The 13,028-nt window shown below is 62.0% G+C and overlaps 1 protein-coding gene across 1 annotated transcript in view; it reads left to right on the top strand.

Moving 5' to 3' along the window:
* Positions 1-10,801: 10,801 nt before the first annotated feature.
* The window catches only part of LOC142049463 (protein unc-13 homolog A), a 38,408-nt gene continuing 36,181 nt past the window's right edge, over positions 10,802-13,028 (top strand). Inside the window, exon 1 of the mRNA XM_075077205.1 lies at positions 10,802-10,848. Coding sequence (XP_074933306.1) covers positions 10,827-10,848 — 22 coding nt within the window. The 5' untranslated portion in view covers positions 10,802-10,826. The remainder of the gene's footprint in view (positions 10,849-13,028) is intronic.

The following is a 13,028-nucleotide window of genomic DNA, read 5'->3' as shown; positions in this document are numbered from 1 at the left end:
GGGACACCCGGTGCGGTGGCAGGCTAGGGGTAGCATGTCAGGGATGGCAGGCAATTGGCAGAGGGGACAACCTCGGCTCATCCCCTGTCTACCGACTACAGGGTGTTGCCCACCACTCGTAAACGCCCGCAGCAGCCCTTCCACGCCAGCTGGCTGCCAGCCCTGCCTGGCACCCACTCCCTGCCTGCTCCTGCCTGCACACGCCGCCAGCAGGGCCCTCACCCAAGCCCCAGCGCTCTCAGCACCCGCCTCGTGCCCTGTGCCAAGGAGGCCAGCCTGACCCTTCTCCCTGCCGCACCTTTGCCAGCGACACCGCAGACACCAGGTCTGGCCCCACATGGAAATGCTTTGCTTTTACACTGGTGGCTGATTTATCGCCTGTAGCTGGGCTCATGGCACCCAACACCCCACCGCCCCAGGGACGGGCAGTGCAGACCAGCCGGGCCGGTGGGTGTTCGGCAGACGGGTGCAGAGGCGGCTTTTGGCACTGTACCAGTGCCAAGCAGGCAGCTCCAAAACTCTGTGGCTCCCAGGGAGGCTGAGGGGGGGTGATAGAGCGGTACCAGCCCCGGCACTGCCCCAGCCCTAAGGCTGCCGGGGGCAGAGTCAAGGGTATTTTGTGGGGAGAAAGGAGGCCACCACGCTCAGATCCTGGCCCTGCAGCATAGGCTTTCCAAGACACTCGCTGTTCATTTCTGAGCTTATTAAGAGCTGAGCTTTGTCAGTAAGGCACCATGTAAAGCACATTGTTGTCTCTTAGCAACCTTAACTGGTTTAAGAAGAATTTTGTTTGTTGTTTTTTTTTTTTTTCAGAATATAGAAGAAACGCACCAGGAAATGGCTGCGCCAGCTGGGTTCATCCGGGAGCACCAGCTCTCCCGCGCGAGTCGTCGGCGCAGCACAATGGCTTGGCCCCGGCTCCCCACCGCGTGGCCCCAGCTCCCGGCGAGCCAGCCCTGCTCCCACTTACAAAACGGGAGTGTGGGGAGCACTGGGAGGCTGCTGAGGGGTGGGATGCAGATCAAGGGGTGTGCGATGCTGGTGATGGGAAGGTCACAAGCCATGCTGGGGTGGCCAGGATGGGCTGGCCCCGTATGGGCAGGGTGCAGGGAGGTGGGGAGGGTGTGGAGGGACCACGTGAGGACAGGAGGGAGCCTTGACCATGCCCCACCGCTCTTGGCTTGGAGCCCTCTCTGGGTTGCTGGTCCTCTCCCCTGCACAGGAGTGGGATGGGGTGCCATGGCCAAGGGCACTGGGCAGATGGTGGCAGAGCAGACGGGACCCCAGGTCCCCCACTCCTGCCCAAGTGGGACCAGGATGGACAGGGCCAGGGCTCCCACCACATCCCTGTCCAGTCTATCCTGGGGTAACTGGGCCCCAGTGTCACTCTTCCCATGGTGCTGGAGCCGGTTAATGGCAAACAGTGCTGCGGAGCATTAACCGAAGCGGGCAGGGGGGATGGGGGTATAAACAAGCACAGAAGGTGAATCTGCAACCACAGGAAGTCAGCTATTAATTCGAGTGAGACATTTTGCCCCTTGATTTCCTGTAATAGTGCCTTTATGTAACGGCAGGGGAAGGGTGGGTGATGCCTTGGGGAGGGGGCAGCTGGCAGGAGGGGTGTGAGGGGTCCAGAACCCCCACTCTGCGCCCCTTCAGCTGCTCCCCAAGCCTTCCCCCCATGTCAGCCCTGAGGGAGAATGGTGCTGAGGGGAAGTCCGCTGGCTCACTGCCATGCCAGGGCGATGGGAGGGCCCTGAGTGTGTCCTGTGCCTTTCCCATAGGAAGTACCCCCCACCATTCCCAGCTGGGGCCCTGGACGGCTGTTGTCCTCTGGGGGACGTGGCCTGGGCCTCATGTCCTCGTATCACCTCCTGTGTCAGGGGACAGGAGCTGGCAGAAGCGACCGCCCCCTGCATGGTGCCGGCACGCAAACATGGGCGTGTTTGTGCACAGATGCGCTCGCACACGTGGATGTAAGTGCATGTGTGTCTGTGTGGGCATGTGCACACGCCTGTGCATGTGAACTCACACATGTGCACACACATGGGTGTGCACAGATGTATGTTTGCGCATGTGCACACACCTGCGTGTTGCTGTGTCCCCCCAGCACACACCGTGGGGCACCACCATGCACACACTAAGGAACACAGGTGCACACACAGGCCTGTGGCAGGGGGACGCATGGAGGGCCGGGGTCCACAGCAGCCCTTCGTGCTGGCTGGCAGGCAGCCGAGACCATGGTGGGCTGGCAGGGGGCCGGGGGATGCACCACTCCCCTGCCCTCAATTGGCTGAGCAGTAAATAAATAAAAGGGAATTAAATAAACAGAGGCGAGTCGGTTTATATAATCGCTGGTACAGTTTGTCCTGAACCTCTGCACGGATTAGAGAGCTGGCACTGGCCGTGGGTCATTAGCAGCTGGGCTGAGCCCTCCCCAGTGCAGCTGCCGTGGCCCTGGCTCCCTGGCCAGCAGCCCCCAACCTTGCCCCCTATTTACCTACCCGGGTACTTTTTAACAAGCAACCTTGAGAAGAGCTGTGCACGTATGTGCGTGTGTGTAAATGCCTACATGGGTGTGTGTGCATGCATGCTCCTCTCTGCAAGTGCGCGCGAGTATGTATGTGCACGGGAGGGCACACAGGGTGTGTGCAGGTGCCTGAGCATGTCAGTGCACGTGTGCATGGGACTGTGAGTGTGTGTGCGTGCGTTTGTGTGTGCCCATGTCCATGCACAATGCGTGTGTTTGTGTACATATGTGCACCTGCATGTGTGTGCGCGTGCATGTTTGCAAGCGTGTGTGTGCACGCATAGATGTGTGTGCATGCATATGTATTTGCATGTGTGTTTATGTGGGTGGGAGCATTCCAGCACATGTGTGTGCCTCTGTGTATGGCATATGTGTGCATGTGCACATGTGTGTGCCTCTGCACAAGCATGTGCGTGTTGGGGTGGGAAGGGCCCCCCCCAGAGTCACCGCCCCCAGGGGAGGAGACGACAGTGTGCCAGGACACACTGGGTGCCGGCAGACTAGGGTCCCCATGTGCTCCCGCACCCCAACCTCTCCTCAAAGGCCCCCACACCCCCGCCCTCGCGCCCACAGTCGCCCCAAAACCTTGATGCCCCCCAAAGCCTCTACAACCCGCCCCGGGGGGATTGGGACCACGGCAGAGCATCCCACGGCACCTCGCGGGCAGCGGAGACGGCCACGGGGTTTCCCCGGCTCAGCCCGGGTATTCCTGCCGGCAGCCCCCGGTGCAGTTCCGCTGCTTCCCGGAGCCGGGGCTGAGCGTGGCCGTGGCCGTGGGCGCTCTTCTGCTGCCATCTAGTGCTCGCCCACGGGCGAGCCCCGGCCCCGGCCCGCGGGGACCATAGGGAGCCCATCGCCCGTGGCCTCGGGCCACGGCGGGCAACGCCCCGGCTCCGGGTGCCATGAGGAAGCCACCTGCGAACTGAGGTAACCCCGGGTGCCCTGGTCCTCTCTTAGAGGGGGTGGTGGGGCTGGGAGCTACTTCCTCTGCACCCTGAGACATTGGGGGGTGCCCTTGGCTCCAGGGGGACCCTGAGCAGCAGCATCCTGGGAACTGGAGGAAAAAAAAAGCCTTTTCTTGTATAGAGCCTGGGGAACTGCACCACAGGGAAGGGTTTGGTGCCGTTGGAGTAGTGATACTGCCTGGACTCCCCTTTACCTTCTGCCCCCCAGCCACCCCCGTCTACCCAGGCACAGGTTGTGATGGGGGGGTGCAGGATCCCTGTTCTACCCACCAGCGACAGTCTTGGCACTGGAAGGGCTGGTGCTGCAGAGGGGCCAACATGCTGCCATGGACTAGTGCTGTGGGTGTCTGCAGCAGCCCCAGCCAGCGCCAGGCACCTTGCCGCCACTGTGGTGGTGATGGACTGGTCTGCAAACTGCTGCTGCAGCAGTCCCCAGTGGAGCCTTTTTATGCATGATGCTGGCGAGAAGGTTTCGTCCCTTTCTCCCGAGGCAGCTGAGCTTCCCCGAGATGGATGGCCTCACCCTGTGCTCGATACCTGCTGACTCAAGGACTTGTGTGCTAGCATTGACTGATCGGCTGGCCGCACCCCTGCTGGAGCTCGGCAGTAAATTGGCTGTGCTAAAGCCAGCCAAGCCCCTGAAGCACTCGTGTACAGATGCTTGCTCCAGCCCCGCGCGGAGGAGGGGGTGATCGATGAGGTGTCAGCAGAGTTTTGGGCTCTTTGGTGCTTTGCTTGGGGACGGCTCAGCAGGACATGCTGCACAGGTATTGTTAGCAGTGTAATTCATAGCTATCTCCAGTCTGATTAATTTTTTTCTCCATTGGTCAATCCATCATGCACCCTTTGCCAGCTGACGGATGCATGCTCGGCACTGGGTGTGCTGGGAGGGGCTGATGCAAAGCCTGAGTGTCCCTCTGCGTCAGCTCCAACCTTTGCTCCTGTTTTATATGGGGTAACACAAAAATGCGACAAGCCGGGTGCAGTGTGGCAAGGAGACAGTCCACCTAGCTCAGAGGCCTCGTAACTGGCTGGTACCACCCAGCCAGGCAGGACAGGCACGCTGGGATGCTCCAGCCTTTGCCAGGGCACTTTCCCAGCCAGAAGTCCAGCGAGAGGCTGCAGCATCCCATGTCTTTCATCCCCAGTGAAAGCATCTCCCCTCAGCCCTGATTCAGCAAAACAGCTTTTTTTCCCAAGCGCTGTTGTTCCCAGGATGAGGACAGACAGTCCCGGGGGCTGCCAGCATCTCCTAGGGGTGCAGAAGGTGGATTCCCAAAATATTTTGGGGGTTAAAAGCAGGTGGCTGATATGCTTGTTGCCTTGGTGGGAAATGTGGGCTGAGGGAGCTGAAAGGACAGCCTTATTTGGGATTTAGGGTTCCATTTGTGTTAGCTCACCTCCCTGCGTGCCCACCGCCCCCCCAACCCTCCCAAACCCAGTGAGTGCCCTGGTGAGCAGAACTGCCTCCCTGTGCGAGACATGGGTGCACCCCAGGGCACCCAGCAGCGGTGCTGCCCTGACGCCCCCCCAGAGCTCCTGGGCTCCTGCCAGCCCCTCTTCCTGCCTGCCAAGCGTCACCCGCTGCCCCGCGTCCTGGCGCGACCTGCCTCCCCACGCTGGTGGCTGTGGCCATGGCTGGAGGCAGCATGGGGCTGCGGGGGCTGCATCAATGGCCCAGTTTTCTTGCTCTGAAGCCCCAGCTCTGTTTGCGGCTGCAGGCAGGGCCACAGGGTCGCCAGGGCAGCGTGGGTGCTTCTGAGCAAAGGGGCACTGCGTTCCCGCTGTGGCACAGGGGGCTGCCGGGGGGGGCTGAAAAGCTGGTGCCCTCCACCTACAGCCCTTAGATACCAGCCCAGCCTCTTGCCCTGGAAACTGCAGCCACCCACGGTGGGGCTGCGCAGGGCAGGATCTGGCCTCCTGCTCTGCCCCTGCCCTCCGTGCCCAAGCCCAGGTGGAGTTGTCACAACGCTGGGTGCCATCCCTGCACAGGGACAGGGATACATGAGCGTTCCCAGGGTTTGGCCCTGCCTGAGCGCCCTATGCTGCTCATGACTGGGGTTTTTGGGCTTCCCTCACAAGCCTGAGCTGCTGCACCACTGCTGGTGCTTCCATGCAGGAATGCGCTTAGCTCATCTACTTCCCAGAAATCTCACGTGCCAGCCCGGAAGAGCTGTAGGGTCCCTTTCAAACGGAGGCAGGTGCTCAGGAGCTGTTGCAAATGCCTGGGAGGAAGCCTTGGCTGCTCCCTGGGACCCACAGCCCCTGGCTCAACCTCTTGCTGCAAAGCTGTGGAGGGATTCCTCTCCCTCCCAAAACCAGCCTGGGGCTGTTCCCAAACCAGCCTTCAGTCAAGCTTAAGGTGATCCCCAGCCCCTCTGCTGAGCCAGGGTGGGTGCTCGGAGATGGACAGACACACACCCAGGTTCTCTTACAGGCACCGTCCCAAGGACAGGGCCTGGCAGAGGTTGGGTGAGGCTCACACACCAGCAGAGACCTTCATGGCCAAGAAGGGAGATGCTGTTTGCTGCTGGCAGCAAGGTTTTCTCCAAAAAACATTCACAGGAAAAAAGCACGTGAGGTGAGCAGGGCGAGGACAGCCCAACATGGCCGCAGGCCTGGCCAGGACCCGGGGCAATGGCGAGATCCACAGGAAGAAATAGGAAGCCAAACCTCTGATGCTGGGAAACCACCCGATCAAATGAGCATCGGCGAGCAGCTTGCACCCCAACCTTCCTCCTGCCTCGGTCCCAGCCAGGGCTCCGCTGTAACCCCCACATCCTTGGCCCAAAGCCCCACTTCTGCCCCGCTGTTGGCATCACCCCTCCAACATCACGCAGCCAAGACCCGACCCTGACTCCCCAACCCGGCCGCTCCCACTCACCATCCACCACGTCTTCGCCCTCACGTCGTAGCACAGCTGCCACTTCACGGAGCCCTCTGCTGTGCCTGGTGCCTCCATCCCCACCTGGCTACTCCAGGAGATGCCCAGCGACCTGCCCCACTCCTGCTGCCATGACAGATGCTTTTACCCCCAAAGAGCACCCAGAGCAGCCCCCGAGCCCAGAGGGCACTTGGGGAAAAGCAGCGGGATGGAGGAGAGGAATAATCCCTGTCCGGGTGCTTTCTTGGCTGCCCCTGAGGGAGGCGGGCCAGCTGCTCTTGCTTGGGCTCGTGGGTGGTCACTGTGATGCACAGGCTGTGCCGGCAGCTGGCCGGGCCTGCCTGCGGGACAGTACCCATGTCGGAGGACTGGGGGCACCCTGGGAGGGTGGAGGCAAAGGGATGTGCAGGGTCTTCATGGCTTTGGGGGTTGCTTTGGCTTTCTCTGTCCAGGGAAGGGGCTGCTGCAGGTGCCACCTAGAACACACAAGCCCCCACGCCAAGGAACTCCAAAGCCAGACAGACGCATAGACATGTACCTGATGGCCTCCCACACCACTCCTTGCAGTGCTGCCTGCCTGCGTCACCCCAACATGTGCATGCCAGGCATGGCACACTCAGCTCGAGGGACCAGCTCCACTCTGTAGACACTCAGGGACAAAGCGCTGCTGTGTGGGAGTCTCTTCTGAGGGTCGGGGGGCTGGGGGCCAGCAGGGCTGTGGGGGCTGACCTGTGCTCATGGAGTGGTGGCAGGACCTGGTCACTGGGGAAAAGCAATGGCAGGTCCCACCTGGGGAGCCCCGGCCCTCTTGCCCTGGCTCCATCCCAGCGTGACCTGGCCCCGAGGATGGCGGAAGCTCCTGCAGGGTGATGTCCTTTGGGTCCCACTGGTGCCATGTGTGCTGCAGGACCCCAGAGGATCCCGGCTGGGGTCATGCCTGCCCCCTTCCCCCTGAGCCTGTGCCCCTGTCCCTACTTCAGGATGGGAGCCTCAACCAGCAGCAAGCGCTTAAGGCTGTCACTTGTCCATGTCACCATCAATTCAGATGGATTTTGTATCCATCCTCCCGGTAATTACAATTTGACTTGGGGCTGGGGGGTTGTGGGCTTGATCACATCCTCTGCATGTGGTTGGATAGCTGGGTATGCCTTTGTCACCTTCCGCTGCAACTGGGTCCTTCCTGTTGCTGCCCGCTGGGACAACCCCCAGGCCCTGCTGGGTGCCCTGCCTCCCCCCTTGCCCCCTGCCCACCCTCCTGCCTGCTGCCCACTGGGTTTCCAACCCTGCCCAGTTGCCCAGCCAGCAGGCTCCTCTCCACGCCTCTGCCAGGAGGTGCAGCTGTTGCCCCGGGTATCCCTGCATCCCAGAAGCCACTGGCAATGCTGGTGGCAGGCAGGTGGGACCCAGGGTTTTGCTGGGAGGATTGCAGAGGTTTGGGTGTTTTGGGATTTGAAGGCTCAGGAGTCACAGGAGAAGCTGATTTTATGCTGAGCTGGGGCTTTGGTGACATTTGGGGCTATTTAGACAAGGAGCTTTTGGGGACGGGAGCATGGCTGGGGTCTACCAGTGCTGGGCTCCGCCTGTGCTAGGGGCTTGGGCACCGCTGCGGCCAAGCGCTGAATGATTTGGGGATGGAGGAAATGGCTGTGTAGGGAGGGACGCAGTGTGAGAGGCAGGCTGCAGGAATTCAGCTCCTGGAAATAATTAATTTCATGGCCTACAGATTACTTTCTGATTTTTGTATTCCCAGAATACAATTTTTTTTTCCTTATTTTTGATCAAAAGCCAGGATTTTTTTTTTGGAGAGAACTCAGGAGCTTTTTATGAACATTTCCCCTTCCAATGAGACTTGTTTTCACCCAAATGAGGGCTTGGAGGAGAAAACAAACCCAAAGGTGAGCCATGGGAGCAGCTCAGTGTTGGGTGCCAGAGCTGGAAGGGAGATGCTTTGGGGCGGGGTGCTGGAGGGAGGCATCAGGCAGCAGTGGTGCAGGCCCTCAGTGGAGGTGGGGCAGATGGACTGTGCTGAACAAGAAATCTTCCTGTTTAAGAATTGCTGTTTGGCTTGAAAAGGATGATTTTAAATCAGTGTGTGCCTGCATGCATGCGATAACGTGTGCGCATGCCTCTGTGTGTGTGCAGGCACCAGTGTACGTGTGCACGAGCATGTTTATGTGCATTCATGTGGTGTGGCACATGCGTGTGTCAGTCCATGTGGGCAATGTGCTGACTGTGAGCGGAGGAGTTGCATCTTTCTCAAAGCAGGGCTTTTCTGCACTGGGGCTGCAGTGCTGGTGGGAGCAGGGAGGAGATGCCACAAGACAGTACCCAAAAACATGTGGGTATCTGGAGAGACCTTGGTGGAGTTGGGAAAGGCCTGGCATGTCCCTGGTTGTGGGGAAGGGCCCTGGCACAGTCTGGGGGTACCCTGCACCTCCTGCAGGGCACTGCAGCCCTGCCAGGATGGTGGGCATGGGGGTAAGTGCCACGGGAGATGGGATGCTGCAAGGCCTGAAGGGCACCATGCTGCCAGCCTGGTTTAGCAGAGCTGGTTGGCACCCACCCTGGCGTGGGCTGGCTCTGCCATCCCTGTGCAGGGCTGCCAGGACACAGCGTGCCAGGGGAGCGGAGGTGGCAGGGAGAGGATGGGGCTTAGCCAGCTGCTCTGGCTGGGGGGTTCTGGTGCAGGACTGCCTTGGCATCCTTACACTACCCAGGACGATCCTGTCTCCTCCCCCATTTATGGATCTGTTAGTGCAAAGCCCAGCTCTCTGTGCCTTGGTTTCCCTGGCAGGCAGGGCTCTGCCTACCTCTGCAGCCCCCCATCATCTCCTGGGGCTTCCCCCATGCCCCCTGCCCACGCCTGGGGCCCCATCCCTGGAGGGGAGGGATGGAACCTGACTCCGTGGTCCTCCCCACTGCGGTGCGTGGCCCTACCTGTGCTGCCACCCTGGGGGGTGTGTGTGTCCCTGTGCATGAGAGTGTGGATGCAGGTGCATGGGTGCATGCACACCTATGCTGCTGCAGATGCGTGTGCACACGCGATTGTGTGCAGGAATCCCTGCATGTGCTTGGGCTCCATGTGTGCACTGGGGCAGGTGTGCATTTGTGTGTGCCGGCACACTGAGATGTCCATCCTTTGTGCCTCCTGCTGCTGCCACCAGCGACCCCAGTCCTCCGCTGGCAGAGGGCTGACCTGCTCCAGGCCATCACTACTTCTTGGGGGTCAGGTCCTGCTGCCCCATGGGGCACATGCATTAGTGATCAGGTGCCACTATACAAGATCAGACCAGGCCACTTGAGTCCCACAGGCACACGTTCCCTCACTGCCCTGTGCCTCAGTTTCCCTTGGCACCGTTTTGTCCCCTGGTGTCCCTAATCCCCGCTTTCTGCTGGTCCCTGCAAGACGCGATGATCTCATGGGAGTGGCGTAGTGCCAGCCTTGCTTACGCTACAGGGGTGCTGGGAGCAGTAGAATGGAAGAGAGAGTCCATTGCCTGGCTCCACAGCAAGGAGGGAGGTAGGCCAGGGACAGACTCAGGATGAAACTCTGATGGAGCTCATGTCCTCAGCTAATGGAGTTGGGGGCTCTGCTCTAACACCCATGTGGGACCCCTCTCTGAGGGTCAGAGCCTAGAGCCAGGGTGCTGGTCTCTCCCTGGGGCCACGGCATCTGAGCCATGATCGCTGTGCCCAGATCTGAGCATCTCTTTGGGATGTGACTTTTGGAGGTGGGGAAGTGGGAGGGGACCCCCCTGGGGAGGGACGATGACAATTTACCCCCACCTGCTTAGACCCATCTCTGAGCAGGCACAGCGCAGCACATTGCTGCCTCGGGCCCCCGGGGGCTGCAAGCCCACTCCATACCTGCCCCTGGGGTGGGGTGAACGCTGCACCCCGAAATCGCCTCCCACTCTGGGGCTGTGCAGGCAGGACAGAGCTCCCCAGAGCGTACAAACCAGAGACCCCTCCCCGCCCCCAAGGAAACAAGGGCATGACAGACCCCCAGCGCTGACCAAGGCAGACAGACTCCCGGCGCGATGTGGGCAGGACACATTTCCCCCGCGCTCGGAGCAATGTGGGTAGGGCAGCAGCACCCCCTCCCCCCATTTAGAACGGGGACCCCCCGCTTCCCCCCGGGCGATGCGGACGTGACAGACCCCCGCCCCCCGGGGCCATCCGGGCAGGGACTCCCTCGGGGTCCGTACGTTCAGGACAGCCCCTCTCGGGGCTGCGCAGGGCCGGGCTTTCCGCCCCCCAACACGGCTCCCCTCCCCACCCGGGGGGGGGGGCGGGGGGCGGTGCCCGCCGGCTCTTTTAAGGCGGGGGCGGAGGGGCTGACGTCAGGAGCTGTCCCCGGTGCTGAAGCAAGATGGCCGCCCGCTAGCAACCGGGGCGGCGGCGGCGAGCGCCCCCCGCGCCCGGCACCGGCGCCGCCACCGGGACCATGTCGCTGCTTTGCGTCGGAGGTACCGGGGGAGGGGGACACAGCGCGGGGAGGGGGGGATGTGGCAGCCCCGCTGCCCGCGGGTGGGGCGGGGCTCGCTGCCGGTACCGGGGCACCGAGCCCGCCCCCGCCTTCCTTCCCCCCCCCGCGGGCAGTGGGGCGCTCGGGGCTGGCGGAGGTGGGGGGGGGGGAGGGGGGGGAAGGTCGTGAGAACGGCTCCATTCACAAGCGGCGCGTGGATTTATGAATGAACCGGCGGGGGCGCGCGCGCGACGCCGGGAGTGGGGGTGGGGAAGCGAGGGGGGTGTGGGAGCACACCGCCCACGGAGTGTCCATCCCCGCTAACGTCCCGCCCGCCGTGGGGAGCGCCGGTGAGGAAGGGGGCTCCCCCCGCACTGCCCACCGCAGCCTTTCCCGTCCATCCCCCTCTGCCTCCCCCCGCCCCGGGAGCCCCCTCCTTCCCACCCCCCCGCCGCATCTCCTCCCACCACCCCTCCAACGCAGACCCCGGGTGCCCACCCCGCCCAGACACCCCCACCCGTCCACCATCACCCTCCCATCTCTCCCCAAATAACCCCCACCCCAAGTACCCCCCACACACCCACCCCTCCTGTCTGTCCCCACGCACCCCCACCCTGCAGACGCGACCCCTCGCATTCCCAAACACCGGCACCCTCGTCCCGCCCCACACAACCCCCAATGCCCCATATATCCTCCCACCACTCTGATTCCCACCTCCCAGCATCCGCCCCCCAAACACCCCCCAACTCCCAAGCATCATCTGTCCTCAACCACATTCCCTCCCCAAAACAAACCCCATACACTCCCAAATCCCCCTATCTTTCCCCACCCCCAAATCCCTAAATACCCCAGCCCCAATGACGCCCCCAGCCCCAAACACCCCTCTGCCCCCAGCACCCTGTGCCCCTGTAGGGGGTGCTGGGCGGGGTCAGGGAAGGAGCATGGTGGTCTGGTGCTGGTGGGGGTCCAGTTAGGGGTGCTGGTCACCCCATACTGGGAGGAACTGGGGGGAGTGCACAAGTAGGGGATCCCCATCCCCCAGAATACTGAGACCTGCCCAACTCGGTGTGCAGATGAACCCTGCAGTCTCGGCCTTGCCGAGTGGTTAATCTGGATTGAGTGGTCAGTCTGGGGGGGTCCCTTTACCACCTCCCCAGGACCTACGGCACCCCAATGGGGCAGGGGTGGCACTGGGGGCTCTGGGGATGGAAGGACAGAGGTGGTGGCGTGGCAGCTGGGGACCGGGAGGGGCACAGGTTGCTGGGATTCCCCCTGCAGTGTTCCCCCCTGGGGGAAAGCAGGAGGAAAATGGGGGCTCCCCGACAGCTGCCTGAGCTCAGTGGGATAGGGGGCTGTGCCCCCTCCCACCCACCCACTTTGCCCTCATCCCTTACGTGCCGCCACAACCCCATCTCCTGTGGCAGTGCCACAATGGAGCTGCTCCCCAGGGCCCCCACCTGCCAGCCAACTGCCAGCCCCAGGTTTGGGGTCCCTCCCTCTGGCAGGGAAACGGCCACTTCTTTACTCCCGTTTAAGAGACTGTCACATGTGGTGACACCCTCAGCGAAGCTGGGGGTGGATGGCGAGAAACAACTCTCTGCAGGTTCAGGCTTCCCCCGCCGCCCCGTCACCACTTGCTGGGGGCAGTTATTTTTGTCACCCTATTTTTGGGGTCCCTCCCCAGAGCCTCCCCTGGCCTCCCCCTGCCCCTACTGGTGCACTGGGGCCTCGTGTGTACCCCGAGGGCTTTGTGCCAGGGGGATGTGCCTGGGTGAGGGGCCCGGGAGGTGTGGGGTGTGGGGTGAGCGTGGCCTGGAGGGGCGTGTCCGAAGTGGTGTGAGGCAGACAGACAGATGGATGGGCGGGTGGATGGGCATCCAGAGAGGCAGATGGAGAGATGGGTGGACAGATGGGTGGAGGGGTGGGGAGACATAAGCAGGTAGACATAGGGGTGGGTGGGTGGACAGAGGGAGGGCATGGATGAAGAGAGGGGGTGGATGGAGAGACAGGTGATCAGATGGATGGTCAAAGGATGGACGGACAGCAGGACGGGTGGATGGACAGAGAGGTGAACGGATGGATGGACAGAGGGATGGGCGGACAGAAGGATGGGTGGATGGACAGACAGACAGGCCTGTTGCAGGATGCCTACAGCCCAGCCGTTGCCAGTCTGATCCCCGC

This window comes from Phalacrocorax aristotelis, chromosome W (assembly GCF_949628215.1).
Source record: "Phalacrocorax aristotelis chromosome W, bGulAri2.1, whole genome shotgun sequence".
Lineage (NCBI taxonomy): Eukaryota > Metazoa > Chordata > Aves > Suliformes > Phalacrocoracidae > Phalacrocorax > Phalacrocorax aristotelis.
Note: the sequence above shows the minus strand (reverse complement) of the source record. Positions and strands in the feature narration are given on the sequence as shown.